Raw genomic sequence first — 22,504 nt, forward strand, 5'->3', positions numbered from 1 at the left:
GCAACACATCAGAACTATGTTGGAGAGAGTGCGGGAAGATAAGAGACCATACTCATATTTTCCAGGATTGTCCCAAATTGAATAAATACTGAGGAGATATTCAAGTAGAGATCAAGAAAGTTTTGGGGGTTCTGGGAAAGATTATTGCTGTCTTACGTTTTTGTTTTCTACCTGCTGTATGACCCATATTTTTTTGTTCTTGCACTTTATGTATTTCTATATGATTGAAATGAACAAGGCAACTTTGAAATAAAAGTGAAGTTCAAAAAAATTAAACAAAATTAAAAATCATGAAAAAATGTTGACCGCAGACAAGTTTAAGTTGCATACTTGATCATAGCTGTCCCAAAGTATGCTCACAGGTCATTTGTCTAACACTTAAATGTATCAAATGTGCTCCTAAGACAATATTTCTTATCATCTAAACTCCTGTTGACACATTTTTGTTTGACTTTAAACTTTTATCCAACTTCAACCCTAAAACAAGCCCTAACCTCCTTAAATGGAAGGTTATAAAAGTCCAAATGACCTCTCAAGATCAACATAATTCCACAAACACACCGCAGGGAAATGAAACACCATTTGTTCTTTGCAGATTTTATTTGTTTCTCAAATACAGGAGTTAATGTACAGAAGGACAAAGAATTTCATCAAGAACTGTACAATATTTACACGCCTTTTTTTTCCTTTTTTTTATGGAAAATTAGATTGTTTTCAAAATAAGTCATAGTATGCACAAACGTCAAAATGATAGAAATGAAATGACTATTTCCTCTTTAAATATTACTTATTTATACTCCTTCTTCCCACATGGGAAATGGATAGTTTACTTCTTTTTCTTTGCACCTGCATGACTGATGGTTGAACTGAAGCACAACAATGTTAAGTTTCAAATAGATTTGCCAGTCCTCCTCCTCCTCTTCTTCTTCTTTTCTTTTTTTTTTATTACTTTACACCCACTGTACTACACCCAATATTTCTGTCTCAGCATGTGTCCTGTTTGTCTAGAGGGGGAAGACAGCTTGGATATGTGGGTAACAACTGTATACTGAACCTGTAAAAATTAAAAAGGTATTTAAAATGTTTGGGCAGCAAACCTAGCGCTTGTGAGAGTTTAATTTAAAAACCTCCTCATATAAATAATAAAAATGTGTTTATATATTATCACACAGCGGACTGGAGCTGCCCTTCACATAGCACAGGATGAGAGAGAGAGAGAGAGAGAGAGAGCGTTGTATTATCACATTTCATGTTTCTGTCCTGGACAAGTCTATGTTCACGCTGCTCATGGCATCACTCTGCACGCAGTTTAAAAAGCATTCTCACCCTGGTCCACTCTTTTCAAAAGCCGACAGCTGATGTTAGTCTTCAAAAAATAATTTATGTAAAAACTAAGTGGTAATAGTTTCTCTTTGAACCATCGTCTTTATGACACAGTTTACACTATGTCAGTGGCTCCTCTGTTGACTTGGTGTTTCGCGGCTCCTACTCTTTGTCCTTAGCTCCTTTTTCCAACAATGGTCAATTCCCTCCTGATCTGCCAGGGACCAGTAGGGTGGGGTCCCCCCTTCCTCAGAAAATAAGACAGTTCTCTAGTCTTTGATCGACAGCAAGAAAAATAACAGAGGCCAGTGTCCGAGGTCACATGAACAGACCCTCTTGTGTTCGCCAAGGGCCTTCAAAATCCATGGGGGGAGGGGGGCTGTACAGTAGGATCCATCTTTTTCCATATTTCGTTTTTCTTATCATTTCAATCCCCTTGCCTTTATATTCTTAAGTCTCTTTTCTGCATCTAGCTCAGGCTTTGGTGCTGAGCGTGAGCAGCTCGATGAAGGAGCTGAAGAGTGTATCCAGCCAGCTCTGGTTGGCCATGCACTGTTGCACCACTTCCTCCTGGCCCGGATCCTCGCCAGCCTGCTCGATGGTGTTGGTCTGGAAACACAAGACGATTGTGGTGAAGAAGACTCCAAAAGCCCCCGCTCTAAATAACATAAACTAATCATTCAGTTTTACAAAGACTACAAATGTGCACCCTTACCTCTTTTTTGCACTGTAAGAAGGTGTGGTATTTATAGTGATGCAGGGAGTGATACAGACTGTAGATCCGATACGAGTCAGCTGACAGCTTAAGGTCCTAAAAGACAAAAAACATATAAAATCAAACAGTATTACCAGGTTATTTCAGGATATTTACGCCCCTGTGACCTAGAACCCCGAGAGGCAGAATGGTGGGGTGAAGTCATTACGCCCCTTATTTGCCATTGGAGGTAGTAACAGAGGTGTAACAGAAGGGTAGGTGGTGTAGGAGTTGGCAGGACAGAACAGGTGTGTGTGTGTGTGTGTGTTGGTGCATGTATCAGTGAGTGTGTATGTGAAGTTCCCTCTGTGCGTTTACACGGCATGCCACTGAAATGCAATGTGAAATCACACACTGCCGACCCAATGTTAAAGAGCTGGGGATTCATTTTCAAGTACAAAAGCGTCATGACGGAGGAACTTTGACAAGAACTTTTTTTTTAAAAGGACATTTGTTGATTTACTTTATGTAGTTTTAATTTTCCTTTTAGATCTATTGATGGAGGAGTTCATGGTCACTGGATTTCAAACATATGCAATGTGTGTATGTTTACACATGATGCATGCCAAGTTATTATTATTTTTTTTAAAAGAAAGAAGTCAAGAAATAAGATCGAGTGAATTTTATCAACTTCGATTTCCTGGAAAGCATAATGCCACTAAGACTGAACACGCAGCAGGTGCTAGGAGGGGAAGCTGGCACCATTTTATCTTCTGTGCCTCCTTGTGATTAGTTTGACTCGATCTTCACTGTCAAAATCTTTGCAAAAACAACCGATTCTTTCATCCCATAGTTTCAGTATGACACGAAAACCAGTATTCATCTGGTATTAGGCTCAAAATGTCCTACAATGATCCATATCGAAGTGTTTAAATATTCACAACTTCAATAAAAGCTATGACGGAAAATATGTATTTCTCATCAGGGGGATGGCGTGTCATTGAAAACACAGGATTCTATCTCCGGTCGACCTTCGTAACATGTACCTGTGGTTTAGGCAGGGTCTTTTTAACTCTGTTGAGGGTCTTGCGGTTGTAAGCGTCCCCGCTTAACCGTACCCTCACCACTCCTGAGTCCAGCGGGTCCACAATGATCTGAGGGTACGCATGCAGGACCTCCTGTCAAAGAAGAGGTACAACATTAGAATTATTTTTAAAGTTATGAAATACAACATATAAGAAATGGCAGAACCAAGTAGCTCATCATTACACCCGAGTCATTCATCATTTTGGTTTTTAATTACTTTAATGATGGAAAAAATATATAGCGTTAAATTTCGTTTCTGTTCAATGAATTATCAATCACTGTAGTGTAAACTATGTATGATCCTTATTCTGATAGTTTTCTTACTGGAGGTCTAGATTTCCTGCCTTTTAAATGATCAGCATATTCTTAAAAATTAAACAGAAATGTTACACAAACATCTCCAATAAAATGGAGGTTTTTTTTTCTCAGTCCTGGTGCAGAGAGCGAAGCGGGGCAAAGTGGACATATTACCTGCTGCTGAGAGCTCATGCTGACTCGCCTCAACAGCCTCCTCTTCTGTTCGTTGAGGATGCTGTCAATCTTCCTCATTGGCGGGAGGTAAAGCTCATCTGGTGGCCAATCAAGGGACAGGAACTTTGGTTAGTCATCACTCATGTGCATGCCAATCATTTTAACACCGGGGGCAGTTTCAAAGCAGCTCCCTCTGGCTGCTAGTCAATCAGCATTCTTGGTGCTTTCCTTCAACCGGTCACACCTTGTTTATTTAGATTTCAAAAGGCACTGAAAGATTCAGTGAAATATGCACGTTGCAGAATTCCCCTGCTGCTGTAAAGCCAGTTTGTCAAGCTGGATATCCCAATTTGTAACTTGGCAGCTGCTACTTGTGTCTGTGATGCTAATGGTTATTTAACCTGCCCCAGTATGAACAGGAAAACTTGGAAGCCATTGAACGCATTGAAACAGCTGAGGTCTACATGCTTACAGATTTTTAATGGAGGTTTTGATTGAACCAATGATAGCATCAACAATGCACTGTGTGTGCAGTTCTTACCGTCTGTGTCCTGCAGAGCTTGGATCATGTCGGGGTCCAGCGCCGTGCTGACCAGCATCTCCACGTAGCTCCTGAACATCTCCCTCATGGCACGGTTGTTCACTCCGCCTTTCACTGGCACTGAGAGGACAAAAAACAGAGGTTATTTCTATTAAACACATATCTTTGTCACAAAACACAACATACATTTGTTTTTTTACTTTTAAATGTCATAAGAAGCAACGGCCCTTTAAGTCCCTACTTAAACATTTTTTTTAGAGAGGCTTTCCTGATCTTTAATTTTTATTATTTTTCATTTATATTAAATATTCTCATCTCTAAATTTCTGTTTAAAATCAAATCATTTTATTGCCTGGCTCCTCTCTTGTCTTGCCTTTATGAAGCACTCTGTCTTCAATTTTGAGAAATTCCCTCTATGTAAATGCTCTCAGTGACTTGAAATTACACTAGCATTAGGAATAACAAGTCAGGGTCTCTGACAGGTCTCTTACTTTCATTCTCACTCGCTGCCTCCTCTGATGAGTCCGAGTCTGACGATGAAGGTATTTCCTTCAGCCACTTCTTTCTCTTCTTAGGCGGGGGTTCCGCCTTCACTTTAACCGGTTTGGACTTGGGTGGGTGTTCGGACTTCTCCTTCTCCTTCCTCTCCACCGCTTTCTTCTCCTCCTTTGCCCTCCCACGCTCTGCTGCTGCAGCACGTTTCTCCACCTTCTCCTGCTGCGGCTGCACTCTCTTTTCCCTCTCCCTCTCGGGCTCCCTCTCTTTCTCCCGGTCCTTAGTTTTGGGCACAGCAGCTGGAGCCTCCTTCTTTTCTCTCGGTTCTTTTGTTGCTGCAGTGGTGGCTGTTCTCGTTTTCTCCCTCTGCTCGCGTTGGACTGGTGGAGCCATTCTCTCTTCCTTCTCAACTACCTTTGCTGGCGCCTGGGTGGCAGGAGGGGAAGCCATTCTGGGGAGAGACGGGCGCCTGTGACACATGAGGACATTTTCTAAGATTATGCAGAATGCTTATCTATAAACATAAGACTTCAATACATGAAACTCATCCTTACAAAAGACATGATACAGACACCTTCATATTTTTATATCTTGATCTCACTGGGGAACAAGTCTCCAATGTTGCTTTTGTAGTCCCTGATCAGGAAAATGGCTTTCATGCACACTTGATATAGCTTAATCTTTATTTAGATTGTTCAATGTGGTGTTTACTGGTACCTGAGAGCAGGTGTTGCTCTGCGCCATGGTCTCCGTGAGCAGACTCGAACGTAGTCCTTCTTGTTAACATTCTCCAGAAACTTGACATAGATTCGCTGGTATCTCCTCTTAGCATCTCCAAAGTAGCCAAGATACTGAGACAGAAACAGAAATACAAGAAGAAATGATACAACAGAAAAACTTTCACAATCATTCCTTTTACTAACATTACTATGAGAATCTGGTCCACAACGCTCGATCGATAAAAATACATTAAAGAATAAATCTCAGTTCGTTTTTTTTTAAGATTTTTGTTTTGTACAAATTATTTTTTGGCCTTTGCCTTTATTCGGGTGGGGTTAGGGAAAGTTGTAGAGTGACATGAATTTTGTTCATATTGACCTTAAAGTCTGTAGGTGTGGTTAAATTATAGAAGGCTTGAGGGTGAACTCACATTGCTCGTGGCACAGAACTGTCTCTGTCCATCTTTGATCTCGGGGCTGAACTTCTGCAGGAGGGCTTTCTGCACCCTCCAGATGGGTGGAGGCTCACGTCCCGTCTGCAGGGCCAGCTGTGCACAAACACATGACACACAGATTAAGAACATGTCTTTGCAGCTACTGATAGATTTGACACTCAACTCATCATTTTTCCTAGTGTAATTTTCCTCAGCATCAACAATCACTTATCAAACCCCTTTCTTTTTAACCTATACCTGACACCTGCATGTGACGATTTGGTTGCTAAAATGTATTGGTTTGTTGTCTGTCTAAAAGGAAAGCATGCAGTTGTTCTCCATTTTTAACTAGCACAGTGTTTTGAGTCACCCGGTGTTCATTACAGACACAATAATTCCCCCAAAATACCTTGAGGGTTCGAATGTCCTCCACCCGCACCACAAACTCGTCCCTCTCTCTGAAGATTCCCTCCCCTCCACTCTCGCTCTCGTCCTCCTCACTCTCTCCAACAATGGCGGCATCTTCTTGCTTCTGGGCAAGGTGCAGGGAGGTGATCTTGGGAGGCGGGGGCTCTTCTGGAGAGGCGGGGGACTCCGGAGATGGCATGGGAGACTCCTTCTGAGCAGAAGATGGTGGAGCAGGGGAAGTCGGAGCAGGAGCAGGGGGAGGAGGGGTGCCGGGGGCAGGCTGAGGGAGAGTAGCGGGCTGGGGAGGGGGCGTTGAGGGGGATGCTGGAGCGACAGGGCTTGGAGGCTGGGAGATTTCTAGTTGTTCTTCTGGTGGAGGTGGAGGTGAGGGGAGCGAAAGGGGAGGGAGGGGGGAGTGGGAAGGAGAGGAGGATGAGGAGGGAGATGGAGGGGCAGAGGGAGGTTCAGGAGTTTCTGGCGCTGGAGGAATCTCTGGAAGGTGAGCTGGAAGGACAGAAAAGCAAGGTTTAAGTTAGTTAATTCACTGTCAATGACCAGATGAGACAATTTATGTCATTTATCAGACTAAAAATATCTAGTAATAGCTCTACCAAAGGGAATTTCTTATTTCCTTAAAAACAATGGCAGGAAAAATCAATATGTAAAAAAATGGTAGATGAATTAAATAGAAAATTTAGCTGGCGGCCTCACCATCAAGATGAGGTGCATCCAGTGTTTCCAGATGTGGCTCCCTCTCCTCCATCATTTCACTCTCTCCATCCCCTCCCATGCTTCTCTCCTCCTCGTTCTCCTCCTCTTTGTTCTCCTCCATGTCTCCATCTTCTGGCTGGAGAACATCAGGCTCACTGGTCTGAGAAAGGGTGTGAGGTGTGTGCATTGCAGGCTGAGGGCTAAGTGTGGGGGGCAGCATGGGAGTAAGTGGGGACTGGGCTTGCTGAGGCTCAGCCTGGGAATGCGGAGAAGGATGGAGCGGGGGCTGGATGTTGGAGGGCAGCTGAGGAGTGTCATACAGAGCAGAAATGGCAGAAGAGATGCTCTTCTGGAGGTCCTGGTTCTTCCCCACCGAGTCCTCTTCATCAGAGGAGAACGAGGGCAGGGTCTCCAGGTTCCTCTTCAGCTCATCTTCCAGGCGCTTGGGGCTGGGGCAGTTGCCAAGAGCCAGTCCGCCGTTTCCTTCACTGTCCCCGAATGGAGGTGGAGGTGGTGGAGGCGGAGGTGCAGGAGACAGTGGGCGAAGACCCCCTGATTTACAAGGTGAGTTTTCACCATTGTCAGGTTCCATTCCAGGTGAGATGTCCAAGCCTGGAGGTCTCTTCCCAGTCTTCAGGAAGTCAAGGAATGAGGCAACAAAGCCAGCCTTGGAGTCGGAGTCCTTTTCATCTCCCTTAAAGTAACAGAAAGTATTTAGCTTAAATGGGATTCCTTTTAATATTCTATGCTAAAAAAAATAGCATGATATAATTCTGGATCTCTTACCCTTTCCTCCAGCCCCTCTTCATCCACACCTTCACTCATCATCTGGCTCTTCTGTTTGTTTTTTTCCTGGTGTCTGGAGCTTTCAGTGCTGCATGGAGGTCCAGGACTTAAACCCAGTGAGGGAGCGGAGCCAACTGAACCGTCTGATAAAGCCGGGTCTGTGCCTGACAGAGAGTCCGTCCTCAGCAAGGCATCAGAGGAGGACAGGGTACCAATTGGTAACTTGATCTAAATAAATAAATAGGAAAAAGTTCAAGGCCTGAATATACAGACAACGTATTCACAAATTACAAAGCCAAGGAAACAGGGAAAGAAAATTGAAATGTTAAACATTTAATACATGCTTAGTAACTCTTGTGCTTCATGTGACTATTATGAAAATGAAAAGAAAGTTAGTGAAAAAGAGAATAAAAACCTCTGTAGGATCTTGGGGTGTATAATGATATATCAATATGAATTGTTAAGTCAATTTAACAATCAATGATTCAAATTGAATGGATGAACAGACAGACAGACAGACGTAGTTTATTGACTTCAAAATAGCAAATTGTTTATCAGAGCTAAGTGGAAACACCAATATGTATCATCATCACTCAGATGTTCCAATAGATATGTTGGCTGACCCAAAAATGTACATTTACTAGGGGTGGGGATAAAAATCGATTGAAGTAAAAATCGAATTTCTTATCTTTTTAAATAGATACGTAACTTCCAAAAATCAGATTTTGAAATTGTCAAAACATTGTTTACTGACTATTTGAAGTTGGGTTGTAAGTAAAGTTCTGGATGTAACTGATTGCAACATGAGTTAAATAAGCCAGGGATATCACATCCACAGGCCCCTGAATTAACCTTTAATATACAAGCAAAATTTAGTGTCATTTTCTGAGATTTGATTTCTATCTTGATTAAAGTTTTGATTTATGCTCCTAGTCGGCCTTTATTCTGTATTAGTGACCTAATAAAGACATGAAAGGAAAAAAAAAGAAAAAGAGAGAGACTTATAAAATAAGAAGCTATTAGCCGTTGCAGCAAATTTCAATCATTGCTTGACTCTCCTGACTGCACAGGCAAGGTGTTACTAATTTAAAGAAAGAGGGCAATAGATGAACTACCTGTTTTATTTGTTACAACAAAATCTTCCCAAGGCCCTACATTTAGCTTTAATACCAACTAGTTGTAACATTTTCTAGCAACAGACCAATCTTATTCTAACGATAAGTTTTCTAGGTCTTCTTGACTGAATGGGACTGACCTTTAGAGGTGGAATAGTAGGCTCATGTAGCGGCTGTTGGGGCTGGTGATGATGTTGCTGTTGCTGGAGATGATGATGGTGCATCTGCTCCTGCTCTTTCCCGCCCATTTCCATGTACATATCCTCCCTCCTTCCTCCTCCTCCTCTCCCTCGGCTTCCACGGCCCCTTCCCCTGCCTCGTCCCTCTACACTGAATCCCCCTCCCACTGTTGTTCCACCCATCTCTCCCATCATCCCTCGTGGCGTGTAGGGCTCAGGCATCGGACGGATGCGAGGCCTGCCTCTTGGCCTGGGTGGACCGTCTCTCTTAGGTCTAGTTGGCTTTCGACCCCTCTTCTTGGGTCCATCCTGAGGCATAAGGGAGTGTGAAGCCATAGAGGAGTATCCAGAGGAGTGGTAAAAGTCAATGTCACCCATTAAAGGACTGAGGGACCCAGCTCCAGCTCCTCCCTTTCTGCAACTCGAAACCAAGTCTGGCAACAGGTCTGGGAGTCTCCTACTATTCAATCGGATGTCCGCTGGCTGATCTGCTTTATCTTCATCGTCTTCAAACTCGTATTCTTGAGCATAACTTTTCTTAGGCAGGGTGTTTGGGTCCCGCCGCTCCTTCAACAGATGGAAGGAGCTGGACTTGAGGAGCTTTTTGGGACGCGATGAGCAGAAAATGGGTGACTGGAGGCCTCCAGAACCAGTTCCTGAGCCAGTTCCACCAGGACCTGAAGAAAGTTTGGTTCCAGGGTTGTTGGGACCAGCAGTATTGGAGCCCATTCCCATAGCTGGGGCCTGGGACTGTATCAATCCGAGATGCTCAGTGTTGACAGTGGAAGGGAGCTCATGGCTTTTAAGGGAGTCCAGATCCAGAGTCATGGTGTTGTTGTTGGGTTCTTCCAAGCCATGACAGTAGGGTTCATACCCCTGATCTCCACCATGGTGACCCATCATGTCAAAGCTGGCTCCACTACTTCCCCCTGCTCCACCTGCACTCTGTCCGCCTTTTATTGAATCCATTCCCTCCTGCCCAGTATGGCTTTCATTCATCTCCTCCTGCCCTGGTCCTGCACCTCCTGCACAGCTGGACTTGTAGTCCTCGGCACAAAACATGTCTTCCATTCCTGGAAAGAAGGAGCGGTCCTCATCTTGAAGGAGGGAGTCGGGGAAGCAGATAGAAGTAAGGGGTACAAAGCGGTTACTTTGTTGACTCTGGTCTGCTTTCTCCACTGGGCTGACTGTGTCAAACTGGTGCTGCTCTGATCGCTGTTGGTCCAGCTGGCTCTGCTGGGGGGTAAGCTGCTGTTGGTCAGGTTGAGGCTGGGAGTGGGATGATTGGCCAGATTGTGTGGGTATGTGGTGAGGGTGGGGCTGGTTGTGGGGGTGGTGGGTGTGGGTTTGTTGGTGTTGGGAGCTGGGGTGCTGTTGCTGCTGCTGGTGGTGTTGGGAAAGATGGTGCATGTGAGATGGGGTGGACAAGCCGATATCAGGCTCTGAAAGAAAGGAGTGGAGTTCAGAGGCGGAGTGTTGCTGCGAGTGGTGGTGGGATGGGTGCTGCCTCTGCTGCTGCTCCTGCTGCTGCTGCTGCTGTCGGTGGCGATCAGTGCTACCACCACTCCTCCCCCCACTACCTGCTGCACTACGTCTATCCTCAGAAACAGCAACATCAGAGCTGGAGGTCTGAGAGAGGGAGCGCTCAAGCATGTCCAAAGACGAAACCACTGAGCTTTGTTTGACCTGGCTCTGCTCGTGCTGATGTTGAGGTGGGCCATGGTTGTAGTGGGCTGCTGCCACCTCCAAAGCCTGGGACTGGAGTTGAAGTTGGAGTTGGGTGGTTTGGGACTGTGACTGATTCTGATGTTTACTTGAGCCAAGTGTCCCACCAGCACTTTCCATCACAGCTTGCTGTTGGTTAATAGAGTGCTGCTGCTGTTGGGGGTGCGAGTCCATTTTATGATGCTGTTGGTGTTGGGAATGAGAATCAATTTTGTGGTGCTGTTGATGCTGAGGGTGGGAGTCCATTTTTGGGTGCTGCTGATGCGGTTGGTGGGAGTCCATTTTGTGATGTGGTTGGTGTTGCCGATGGGGGTCCATCTTGTGGTGTTGTTGTTGATGTTGTTGATGGGAATCCATCTTGTGGTGCTGTTGGTGTGGCTCCAGTTTGTTTCTGGTGGTGTGGGACAACACTGACTGGAGCAGGTGTGGCGGCTGACGTGATTGATCAGTGGGCGAGTCCATGAGGGAGGTGGCAGCTTGAGACTGGGAATGTTGTTGCTGGACTTCCGGGGTTTTGCGTGGATACGGGATTTCAGCGCGCTCCTGTGGCTTCTTTTGGAGCTCCATTTGGCTGTGGGACGGTATCTGCGAGTGTGAGGACACATGCTGACCATGAGAGGAGTGTTGGGCAGCAAGGGAGTGTTGGCTGTATGGGTCACCCCTCCCGTAATGGACAACTGACCCTAGGTTGTCATGGTGATGAAGATGGGAATGCAATTGTTCAGCACTGCCTCTCCCTCCGCTGCTTCTGCTGCTTCCAACAGACCTCTCGTTCCTTTGCTGTTGCTGCTGTTGGTGGTGGTGTTGCTGCTGATGTTGTTGCTGTTGTTTCTTAAGTGACATCTCCAGCTGGTTTTCCAGCCCTGAGATGGACCCTCCAGACCCTGCATTACCTACTCCGGTAGAGGATGTGGCACTGTGTGTACGTATTACACTTTGGGGGTGGTACCTCTCCTCGGAGGTCTTACCCATATCATAGGTCAGTCCTTTGCCTGAATCAGTGGTAGGGGGCACTGACTGGGGCTGAGACTGTGTTTGCTGGGATGCTTGTTGGGGTTGTTGTTGTTGAGGATGGTGATGAGCAGCCTGGGGAGCAGGACTTGCCTGGGCTTGAAGCAGGTGCTGGATCAAGAATTCTTCATCATCATCTACTTCCTCTTGGGATCTCTGAGAGCCAACTCCTAGCATGGAAGTATCCTTTGTTTTGGAGGAGGTGGAGTGATAGGACTGAGCTTGGGTGTTGGGACCTCTGGTGTCGGGGTAGCCCTGCGGAGAAGCAAGGAAAGTAGGGGAGAGGACTGATGAGATGTATTTATTAGAGCCTGCACCACCTGGAGATTGTGTAGGACAGGTGGGCACCGGGGAGTGCAACCCTGGACGGATGATGCCTGAGTTGCCAGATGGAGAAGGGCTGGAGTCCGGAATATGATAAGACCCTCCACCACTGCCGCCTCCACCTCTCTCATTTGTCATACTATTTCCTGCTCCTCCTCCTGAGCCAGAGTTCCCACTTCCTGTGCCGCTACTGCTTCCTCCTCCTGATGCTCCACTTCCCGATGAACCACTTGACCTTAAAAGGGCAGGGGAGTGACCAGGAGCGCCGTAGCTAAGGGATGGGCTTCCTGCTCCACCAAGTGAGGATGGAAGTGATCCATAAGCAGAGTCAGATCCATAAATATCAGTTGAGTATGACTGGCTCCGTCCTCCTAAACTCCCATAGCCTTTCCCTCCTGTACCAGAGCTTAGGTCTTGGGCTTGTGGTGAGCTGAACCCACCGTAGGACTGAGCCAGGTGGGAGGTAGGGGGCTGATTAGGGGAATATGACTGTGTCTGTTGTTGGGGTGGGGTCTGACCAGTAAGAGCAGAGGTAGGGGTCTTTACAGGGGGCACAGGAGAGCCATAGCCTGAGAGGCAGGATTTGGGGAGAGACTGGGGGGCTGAGGAGGAAGTCGCAGGAGGCTGCTGAGGGGCAGGGGGAGGAGGAGCGGGCTGAGGGGGAGGCTGCTGCCTTGAGGGGGCTGCGCTGGAGCTGGAGGTTGGAATTGAGTTGGAGGGATGAGCCCCAGAGGTAGCAGATGAAGAGGAAGAGGAGGAAGAGGTAGAGGAGGCAGAAGGTGGGGTGTGGGGAGTTCTTGAGGATGAGGCTGAGCTGGCAGAAGAATAGCCACTGCTGGAGCTGCTTTTGGAACCTTTCCCGGCTGAAGAAGAAGAGGAGGAGGAGGAAGAAGAGGAATAGGGAGGCTGGATGATGGGCCGATATTGTTCAGTGCGAGATGTGGGCTTGTGGTCAGATGAGGGGCTCTGGTCACCCAGTGGGCTGCAAGAAAGGCCAGCGTGTCTGTGATGGGAAGCAATCTGCTGGTACCCTGCTCCTCCACAGCTGAGGTAGTGCTGAAGGGAGTGGGCAGCAGAGGATGAGAGCTGAGACTGAGCTGGCGTGGGCCGCTGGTAGTGCTTGATAACGCTGTCCTGGCGAGGTACCGCCCGTTCCTGAGCCGAATTGGACTGGGACTGGGATTGTGGCTGGGGCTGAGCTGAAGAAAAGACAGATGCATTGTACAGCTGGGACGACTGGTCCTGGAGTTGTGATGACAGCAGGTTGAACTGGTGCGACTGCAAGTGCCTGGCAGAAGAGGCCTGGGCTGATGTGGCGCTCGTAGGATCCTGGCTGCCCCTATAAGCAGCTGCAGCGGCACCCTGCGAGGACAGGAGTCTGTCAAAACCCAGGCTGGACTGGGAAGGGGCCTTGATGTGTAGTAGAGGGTCATGTGGGGAGAGAAGGCCATTGGATGTGGGGCTAAATGTGGGGGTATCCTGGAGGGTGAGGGAAGTGGCAGGGAAAGAGCGGCTTGAGAAGGATGCTGGATGCTGATAGGCTGAGAGAGCTGAAGAGGAGGGGAAGGAGCCGGAGCCAGGAAGGGCTCCGGATATGAATAGTTCTGGAGGAGCAGGCGTGTGCATTGCTGTATGGAAAAGGAAAACAAATTGCAAAATTACTTCCAACATCCAACAGGCTATAACTTAAATTAGTCAGCAAAGACAGAAAAGGAGTCTTAAAAATAAAGATGTTGTAAAGTTCTATATAAAAATGCTCAGATAGCAACACTTAGAATTATAATTCAGCCACACATTCAGGGTCTTTAAATGTCATATTGACTATGGGGCCTGTTTGAATGTCAACACATTAGGGAAGATCTAACATAGCCCCACCTGTCTGCCAGGATGGTGTGCGGAACTGGGAGAGCAGGGAGGAAGCAGAAGGGGGAGGCTGGGGACCCCGGGATTCCAGGGCTGAGATCAGATTCATGACGGAGGCATCTGGGGCTGAGGGGCTGGCATGATGCAGACCCGTGTCAAAGAGCCCCGACAAACCTGTTAGAATGAATGACAGAATCATGACTATTGATTAATTGACAAAAAAATGAAAATACATACAGTAAGTTGCAGATATGTAAATAAAAACATATTTCATAATAAGGAAGTCAAAACGAAGAAGAATTTTTAAATGTAATCTTATTATTTGTTTCATGAATCATGACATCAGTAGTTCTGAGTGTAAGTGGCTTAAATTAAAGCTGACGTGTACAAGTACAAAAACTGTGACTACACGCTTTTTCTGACATAACCTTTAAAATCTTAGGTTTCCACTCAATTGAGCTATAATGCACACATTTTTCAATGACAATAATCTACCAGGGCTTGAAAGGAGAAACACAATAATTCACTGTTAGGGACCCTGATGGTGGTTACATGGAAGGTATGACATTTATCTTACCCAAACTCCGTCCGGCTGCTCCCCAAGCCCCGCCTTGGCCAGAGCTCCCTGGGTGGTGATTGGTGGCATAGCCCTGCAGAGGGTGTGGGGTGGCGTAGGCTTGTCGGTGAAGAAGCTCAGACTCGGGGTGGGATGATCTGGAACTCCCATACACAAGACTACAGAGAAAAGGAGAGTGTGGAATTGTGAAGTGTCATTCATTTCAGAGCACATCAGTAAATACTTAATAATGTGACCACTGACAAAAGACGATCTAGTCTTAAATCACTCAAATATACACTCTTTTTTTTTTATTTACATATCCTATCCTCATGTGTAAATTCCAAGCTGCTCATCAGTTTGTGCAGCAGTCTGCATGAGAAAGTAAAATCCCCAATGAGTCAGATTAATGAAGCAAGGAGAAGAAAAAAAAAAAAAACCTTTCACAATTATTCTAAGTGTCAATGAGACATTTTCTGACACTATAAAAAAGTGTGTTACAGTAGACGCAAATCTGTCAAACCAGTCATGCAAAATAGTGGAATACTTTATTTGCATGTGTAATTATTATGCAAAGTCAAACCCCTGCAGAAGTATTTCACTGACTAAATTGGGCTCATAGTCCATCTTTAAGTATGTACCAGTAGAAGAACTTTGCTGTACCAAAGACATTAAATGCGTGGCTGCCTGGCTTTCCAGATAACATGGTAGCTGCTGCTGCTGCTGCTGCTGCTAGGATCCACTAGCAGCAGCAGCAACAGCTATGAAATACAGAGACTAGGCCTAAACTCCACGGCCAGTCGTATTTCACGCGTATAAAGACTACTGGAAATGAATATACATATTTAGACCATTTGAAAAAACGCAGCTTCTTCCATTTATACCAGCGACAAACGAGTCATTTGTCTGCTCTCTCTGATTATGTTGATGGAGCTAACAGCTGGATAGTTCAAGTCGACGCAAATGCACGCTAAGCTGCATGCAAACACCAGCAACTAGTCAGGTGTTTTTAGCCATAAATAACCTCCCGAAGAAACGTGATGGCTTTCGGTCATGTCTCGGCCGCTAACCCTGGGTTTAAACATCTGACATGTGTGTCGCTAAATAAGATAAAACTATGCTTTAATGTACAGGCCTGAACTGACTTGCATGCAATGTAGCGCTAGCTTTGCATGCTAACTGGAAGCTAACAGGGCTTTTCTTGCACGGTCCGTGCAATTTCATCACATTGTAAAATCCACCCTTGGCATGGGTTGATATTTTCAGACAGATAAACGAATCGCAAGTGCGAAGCAGTGGTTTCAATCTGAAATTAAATTATGCAAATTAGCACCCAAAACAAACCACAAATTATCTAGATCACGATTGGGCAAAATGAAATGGTAATCTCCAATTGGAAGAGAAATGAGTGTGCATTTTAATATTTGTGTATTTTCTCTTTTCTTCACAACGAACCCGTTTTATAAAAATGTGTCACTGTAGATGCATCCTGCAGGATAACATATATCAGTCCTTCTTGTTGATGTGTGTCAGGAGGGGGGGGGATGCTGCTGTGAGGGCTTTGCTGCGTCTACACTCTTTGCAGCTTCTATCAATCCAGTGAATTTATCTCTCAGGGTCTGAGTCCAGGCCTGCACACAGGGAACAATAATTCCTATGGATGCTCCAGACATCCCCCCCCTCACCACCACCACCTCCACCACCTCCAACCCGCCATGTCCACCTCAAACCCACGTCTGTCAATCACACAATTCACATCCCCAACCTTTCCTTTCACCCACCCCGCCCACCCCCACGACACGCACACACACGGCTCCATTCCTGTTTATAATATTATTACTATGCATCTGTTCGGGTGACAATGCATTACACAAAATGGCAAAGGCATGGCACTATAAACGAACCCATTGGCGACAATTTGTTTACATGGGCCACATCGTGCCCTGCAAAGTGCCAGTGATGCATGCACATTGTCTGAATCCAATGCATACCTTGCTTTAGCCGATCTCTCGTAACTCCATCCTGCTCCTGCGCCCAAATCACCAAACCCTGTTCCCGGGTAATTTCTATCCATTTACGCGCTGGACAAAGTGTGCGATGTGGACGAAAAGCAACGAGCAGATTACGGGCAAAGCCCCCAGATTTTCCCCCAGTTCTCGGTCTCAGGCTTTTTCCCCCGGTTTCATAAGCAAGTCCTCAGGAGTGGAAAACAGCATATTGAAAGAGAAATGGAGGGGAGGAGGAGAAAGCTGGATGAAAAAAAAAAAAAAAAAAAAAAAGGGGGGTCTACGAGGTTATAATCCAACCACCTCCAAAAAAAGACAGTCTTTCTCCTTTTCCTGCGTCTTTCACGTTTATCATTTCCACGATTGCTGATTTAGTCCACGCTCAGTCACGGGTCATTGCCTGAAGATGCTGCGGATTTGGGCCGCTGATAAGACGGAGTTGCTGATAAACATTTGATTTGAATGCGTCCTTTTTCCGCCGTCTCTCCTCCCCTTTCTTCGAGCTAGTCTTTGCTACGCTGCTAGCGACAGAAACGATTGCAATCGACGGGCCACGTTGGAAGCAAGCATTCCCCCTCGGACGAGCAAAAGAAATCCCCAATTTCAATTTTTTTTTTCTTCCTCTCTTTGCATGCAAATCGCTCCCACCCCTCCTCCAGAGCAGAGCTGTGGGGCTAGCAGCAGATGCTAGCTGTCAGTAACGTCGCATCAAAATAAAACAGGGGCTGCCTTTATTCCCCCAAATACTCAAAAATGTGTCTTCTTCTGTCAGCTTCTCGGGTAAAAACGACGATGCGTTTGCCCGCTTTAAGAAAAATGCAGTAAGAGCACGACAAAAAAAGACAAAAACCGAACTAGGAAGTGAATAGAAAAGCAGGCCGCGTTTAATATTTTTTCTCATTTTCCTCCAGAGACGCCATTTTTGAAGGCGGCTGGCCGCTGTCCGTCCTCCCTCTCTCTCTTCCTCTCTCTCTCTCTCTCTCTCTCTCTGTCCGTCTCACCGCTGAGACTCACTCTCTGTGTTTTCGGTGACCTCCATTCACCGGCCCCGCAAGCTTTTCCAGATTTTCATCTCATTGATAATGTTTTCTTTTTTTAAATTTTAGCAACATTTTACACGAACACAAATACCTAAGTCAGCTGTGCTCAGTAGGTCGCTGTGATTGGCCGAGGTGCGTTCGAGTGCACAATTATTTCCAGTAATAACCAGACACATAAATGCCCACAGCAAGCGTTCTTCAAATGCACATCCAGAAATGTACAGCCTTGTGTGAGAGACCTGGTAATTTCCTGCCCCTGTCAGACAGACTGGCGTTTTGCCAAAAAAAAAAACCACAATGTCAATATGGGGTATTTTCTCCTTTTAGATAAGCGAGTGTCTAAAAAAAAAAAAAAAAATGAGGCTATTTTAGGCTCATTATAATATTAGGAGAATCTGTCAAACAGGCCTCGTATGTACTTGATTTGTCCGCCAGCAGATGGCACGCTGGATTTTATGGTCATTATAAGGGAGGAGGGTTCACAGAGAGATGCTCTTCTCTTGCTCACATATTTGATGCTTCAACTGCAGATCCTACCAGCGTTTTTTTTTTTTTTTAATGTACTGTATTTGGCTTGAGCATTATATCAACCCGTTACTATGTGCATTTAAACTCACCGACAAAGATGAGGCCTTGTAATATTTAACAATATGTACACTTGATTCTAAACTAAGTATTTTTTGCTTAATGTTGATGTGATATCTTTATTTACAAGTCGTCATGATGCACCCTCTCAATGGCCTAGATGTCAAGAAATTAATTGTGTTGATGATCTTCTGTCGCCATCTAGCGGCGAATTTCAATTCTGTAAGTACTGTAAATACTTCAGCAGTGACATTATCTATACAAATATCTATACATAGTCTCTAAGACTCCATGTAATATCTAGGGGACTTTTATTTTTTACAGTCAAAGCAGTTTATATTTCACTGCTACTACTTCATTTTAGTAACTCAATTTTGTGCATTTAATATCCACCCAAACCATTTAATTACTTTACCTAAAATAAACTAATTATTACAAAGTACAAATTTGACTGTGAACTGAAAAAAGTTTAGTAAATTACTTGCTCCACAAATATGAATAAGGCTGAAATACTCATAATTAGTCCGAGTATAGGATAACTGTAGGGCAGAGATATACAGAAACAACAATTAATGGTTTTGCTGTATTTTTCTAAATAATATACAATGTAATCAGGACATACAGAAAATAATAGTTTTGTTATTTTGATTTGCTTCATTACATTCTTTGAATAATCACTGTGTTCACCATGTTTAAACACCATGTTTAAATTGTTCACTTTCCTTGACTATCATATGATGATGATTACAAATGATGTAACATGATGCATTACTATTTTTTTGTTTTAACTTTATTCAATTTTTGGTGCTAGCGTGGATTGAAAAAAAAACGGTTTCTTACTTTTTTACAGGCTAAGATAGAAGTTCAGACATCTAATATTAAATGTGTTGGTTTTTTATCTCAATAATTCTTCCCACATCTGCTTTGTTATATATCTTTAAAGCCCAAATATTCTGTATTATTACAAAATATTCACCTGGCACCATTTTTAAAGGCAATGTCTCTAGTAACATTTTAGTGTTTAATAAAATCTTCCAATTCTCAGTTCAACCTTTCTTAATCCAGCAGTGAAAACAAAGTCAGGCTCCATGGGCTCAAGGAAAATCCTCTCCCCTGTTGTGAGCAGTTTAGATGCATTATAAGGCCTTTGTAATGTAGAATGTGTGACTCAAAAGGTCAGAAAATGCATATTCATTAGCGAGTGTGTAAAACAAAGCATAGGGGTGAAAGAATTTAGGCATACCTAATGGATGAACTTAAAAGGGTAAGAATAACAGAGAGGCAAACATTACTCCTAGAGGAGAGAGAAAATACACAAAACTCAGAAAAAGAAGATCAAGTAGGATTTTTCAATTCAAACTCTTCTTTATTAATCTCTTGATTCATTTCCATTAGATCATCTTCTTTAAGCTCCTCACACTCCATGTCATGCGTCACCCTTTTCTTTACCTCCCTTACTGTATTTCCCTCCATCTTTGTAACTAATCCGTAACCTACTTCACTTTAACTCGAGCAGCAGCTCACCACTACAAACTCCGCTCTGCTCTGTCAACATGCCAGACTCTACTGAAGCTGTGCCAGCTGCATGCCTTGTCATCAAGGAGGACGTCGACAAGTGGTAAGTTATGACAGGAATGACATTAGATCATCAGTATTATTACTTTTTTCAAAGATAATTTTTCGGGCTTTTTTGGGAGAGACAAGAAATGTTGGGGGAGAGAGTGGGGGATGACATGCACCAAAGTCAGGATCGGGATTCTAACCTGCAACCAGTGTGAGGAGTACTGTAGCCCACGTGGGGCGCCTGTTTTATCCACTGCGTTAAACCAAGCCCCACACATACAATAGAGAAAAAAATCATTTTTTTAATGACTCATACATGTTCTCCAGACATTGTGACAACCACTGGTGAGTTTAATAACCAGTAAAAATTGTCATTGTAAAACTTTTTGCCCTCAAGGAAGCTTCATTTACTCACGTTAAACCATAACTATCTCAAGCTGAATGCATGCACCCATTGATCCCATATTCACTTCTTCTTGCTTGTGGGATCATCATTAAGTCTAATTAGAGTCAGAATACATATTCACATTATAGTGACATTTACACTGAGCTTCTCACAGTAACATCCATGTTTTGAGGAGCAGAAATAGACTGGAGGTTTAAAATAGGCACCCACATGTATGACCTATTGCTGCAAGAGAGTAGCAGAACATTCCTGTCGGCTGGTTTTGTGTTACATGTCGACTTTTGGTGCGTGTCCACGTGCAGCAGTGATTAGTGTTAGTAGCGCTGCTGTGCAGATTACACACTCTTCTTCATCAAATGCAGATAAAGGCAGCTGGGGGGGCTTTGAGTTTAAATACTTTATTATCAGGAGAGGAGACACTGTTATAATCCCTGTGATGCACATGTAGCATGAGTCTGAGACATTCTGTCCCTTCTGCACAATTTCAAATGACATCATTTCTAAAGTGTTTTCAATGTTGTTACTTTTCTACCATGGAATTTGTATTATTTTTTTAACTGATCCCTACACAAAACCTAGCCAGAGGAGTACAGTTTGTATGTTTTTTTTTTTTAACTTGCTTTTTTATGTTACAGTGTCAGAGGAAAAGGTGCAGAGAGCTGTAAAGATCTGATAGATGCCTTCCAAGCTTGTATAAAAACCCTGTCAGAGGGGTCATAACACACAAGAAATACATGCTAATGTAAGTTTACCAAAAATGATATATATATTTTTTCCTGCATAGGCCTACAGATCATAACTAATCATAAAACAAAAGTCCTGTATCAGACCTCAGTGTGTAACATAGCTCAATGAGATACTAGCTTTTGGTTTTTCCTTTATCATTTTCTTCACATTTCTATTCTTTTGCTGTTTTACTAGACAATCACAAATGATAATTGGTGAAGTATGCCACTGAGTCCTAAAGCTGATCTAGAAAATACACATGTATTGCACAACCGAGGAAAAGGATGTTGATTCAGAAAAGTTAGAAAGACAATTATAAGACAATCTGATTGAGCAAAAATGAAAACCTCGGTAATCCATTTACAACACATACGATACTGTCCATCTTCATTTCCAGGTGTGTTGTTAAATGATGGGTCATTAATGTGTCACCTAGTTCTATTTAATGTTTAATTTAATATTGTTCTGTTGTGGGCTGAATACATTTCAAATTTCAAATTGTGTTGAAATGACAATGAAGAAGTATTGGAATCACATTTTTTCTCACCTCTGTTATGATTCTGCTGATTAATTTTACCATCTTTTTTTTATTTTTAATTAATCGCAGCGTTGCTGTATCAAAGACCTCCTCTTCCCAGCATTCCCTTCCTCTTTTGTGCTGGACTGAACCATCTGACAGACTGAAGGGGGGGCGGGGGGGTGATGACACTAAGATTCTGATACTATACTCTTCTGTATATGAGACTATTTTTTATGCCACTATACAAACATTGATTATTAATACACTGTAAATCTTGCAGAAATGCAGAAAAATAAATAAATTAAATAGCTTGTGTTTTTTATTACATAGATCATACTGTTTTCTTTTCTGGTCACAGGTGTAACAATGTTAGCATAGTTACATTCTAATAATATCACATGTAGGCTACTAGCTGTTGGAAACGCTGCACTGACCATTCAAATCTTCTACAAGGAAAAGTTACTCTCAATGGACTTAAGAAGAGCTGGTTAATCTCTGCCTAATCCTCACATTAGTGCCTGTTCTCAGCAGTCTATAATGCCACTTTTCCACTCTGCGCTCGAGCTCTGAGAAGACGAGAAAGGACATGAGATTGAATTTTCAGTAGAAATGGGAGGAAAAAGGTGTTCACCTCTTCCATCAAGCTGCTGTCAGGTGAAGGAGACGTTCAGGAGCGAGCTCTGCAGAGACAAAATTAACATGAAGGAGAAAAGTTCATTCTAATTGTGAAAGACATCGATGGTTATAGTATTTTGCAGGTTTATGATAAGAGACAAACATCATTATGTCCCCCAAAACCTCAAAGCTGCAGACTGAGAAGTTTTGTCCTACCTTTTCTCCCCCTCGAGTGACTCATTTGTTGCCTTTATTCTTGTGTTACGAATGCTGTGTGCGGGAAAACTGTTTTTTCTTTCTGTTTGAAATGTTTTAAACTTTGGCTGTCTTTCATCAAGCTGGCATTCAATGTCATCCTGATGAATGCGTATATGATTTCAAAAATGACCACGTATGTCCCATCAGATCAAACCAGAAAATAGTGGGATGAGTATCACTCCCGTTCTATTTGTGCTCTGTGTTTGGAGGCAAATCCTTCTGGCTGCGTGCAAATCAGCCAGCTAGGCGCAGATGAAGATGGGCTTTGGGGAATTATCCGCCCACACACAACATTTCAAATTGAGATTTCAGAGATTTTTCAAGGCACTTTACAGATGAAACAT

At 44.0% G+C, this 22,504-nt stretch overlaps 1 protein-coding gene and 1 long non-coding RNA gene across 3 annotated transcripts; one reads left to right on the forward strand and one right to left on the reverse strand.

The window, feature by feature from the left end:
- Positions 1-581: 581 nt before the first annotated feature.
- prr12a (proline rich 12a) lies at positions 582-17,624 on the reverse strand. Of its 2 annotated transcripts, none has more exons than XM_065950003.1 (15): positions 16,433-17,624; positions 14,463-14,620; positions 13,898-14,059; positions 8,924-13,650; positions 7,669-7,896; positions 6,883-7,576; positions 6,173-6,675; positions 5,761-5,877; positions 5,328-5,461; positions 4,607-5,061; positions 4,116-4,235; positions 3,575-3,672; positions 3,064-3,195; positions 2,039-2,134; positions 582-1,932 (listed from the first exon to the last, which is right to left on the reverse strand). In XM_065950003.1, the coding sequence occupies exons 1-15, from the start codon at positions 16,513-16,515 to the stop codon at positions 1,798-1,800; spliced, it is 7,842 nt and encodes a 2,613-aa protein (XP_065806075.1). In that variant the 5' UTR covers positions 16,516-17,624; the 3' UTR covers positions 582-1,797. The 2 variants fall into 2 exon arrangements, with proteins under 2 accessions (XP_065806075.1, XP_020496040.2); XM_020640384.2 differs by having other exon boundaries at positions 4,607-5,079; positions 16,433-17,623.
- Positions 17,625-19,539: 1,915 nt separating this feature from the next.
- Positions 19,540-21,596, forward strand: LOC114920505 (uncharacterized). The gene is made up of 3 exons (XR_003808820.2): positions 19,540-19,690; positions 20,677-20,783; positions 21,375-21,596. It is a non-coding gene; the product is annotated as an uncharacterized lncRNA (long non-coding RNA).
- Positions 21,597-22,504: the final 908 nt, after the last annotated feature.

Source organism: Labrus bergylta, chromosome 21, assembly GCF_963930695.1.
Source record: "Labrus bergylta chromosome 21, fLabBer1.1, whole genome shotgun sequence".
Taxonomy (NCBI): Eukaryota; Metazoa; Chordata; class Actinopteri; order Labriformes; family Labridae; genus Labrus; species Labrus bergylta.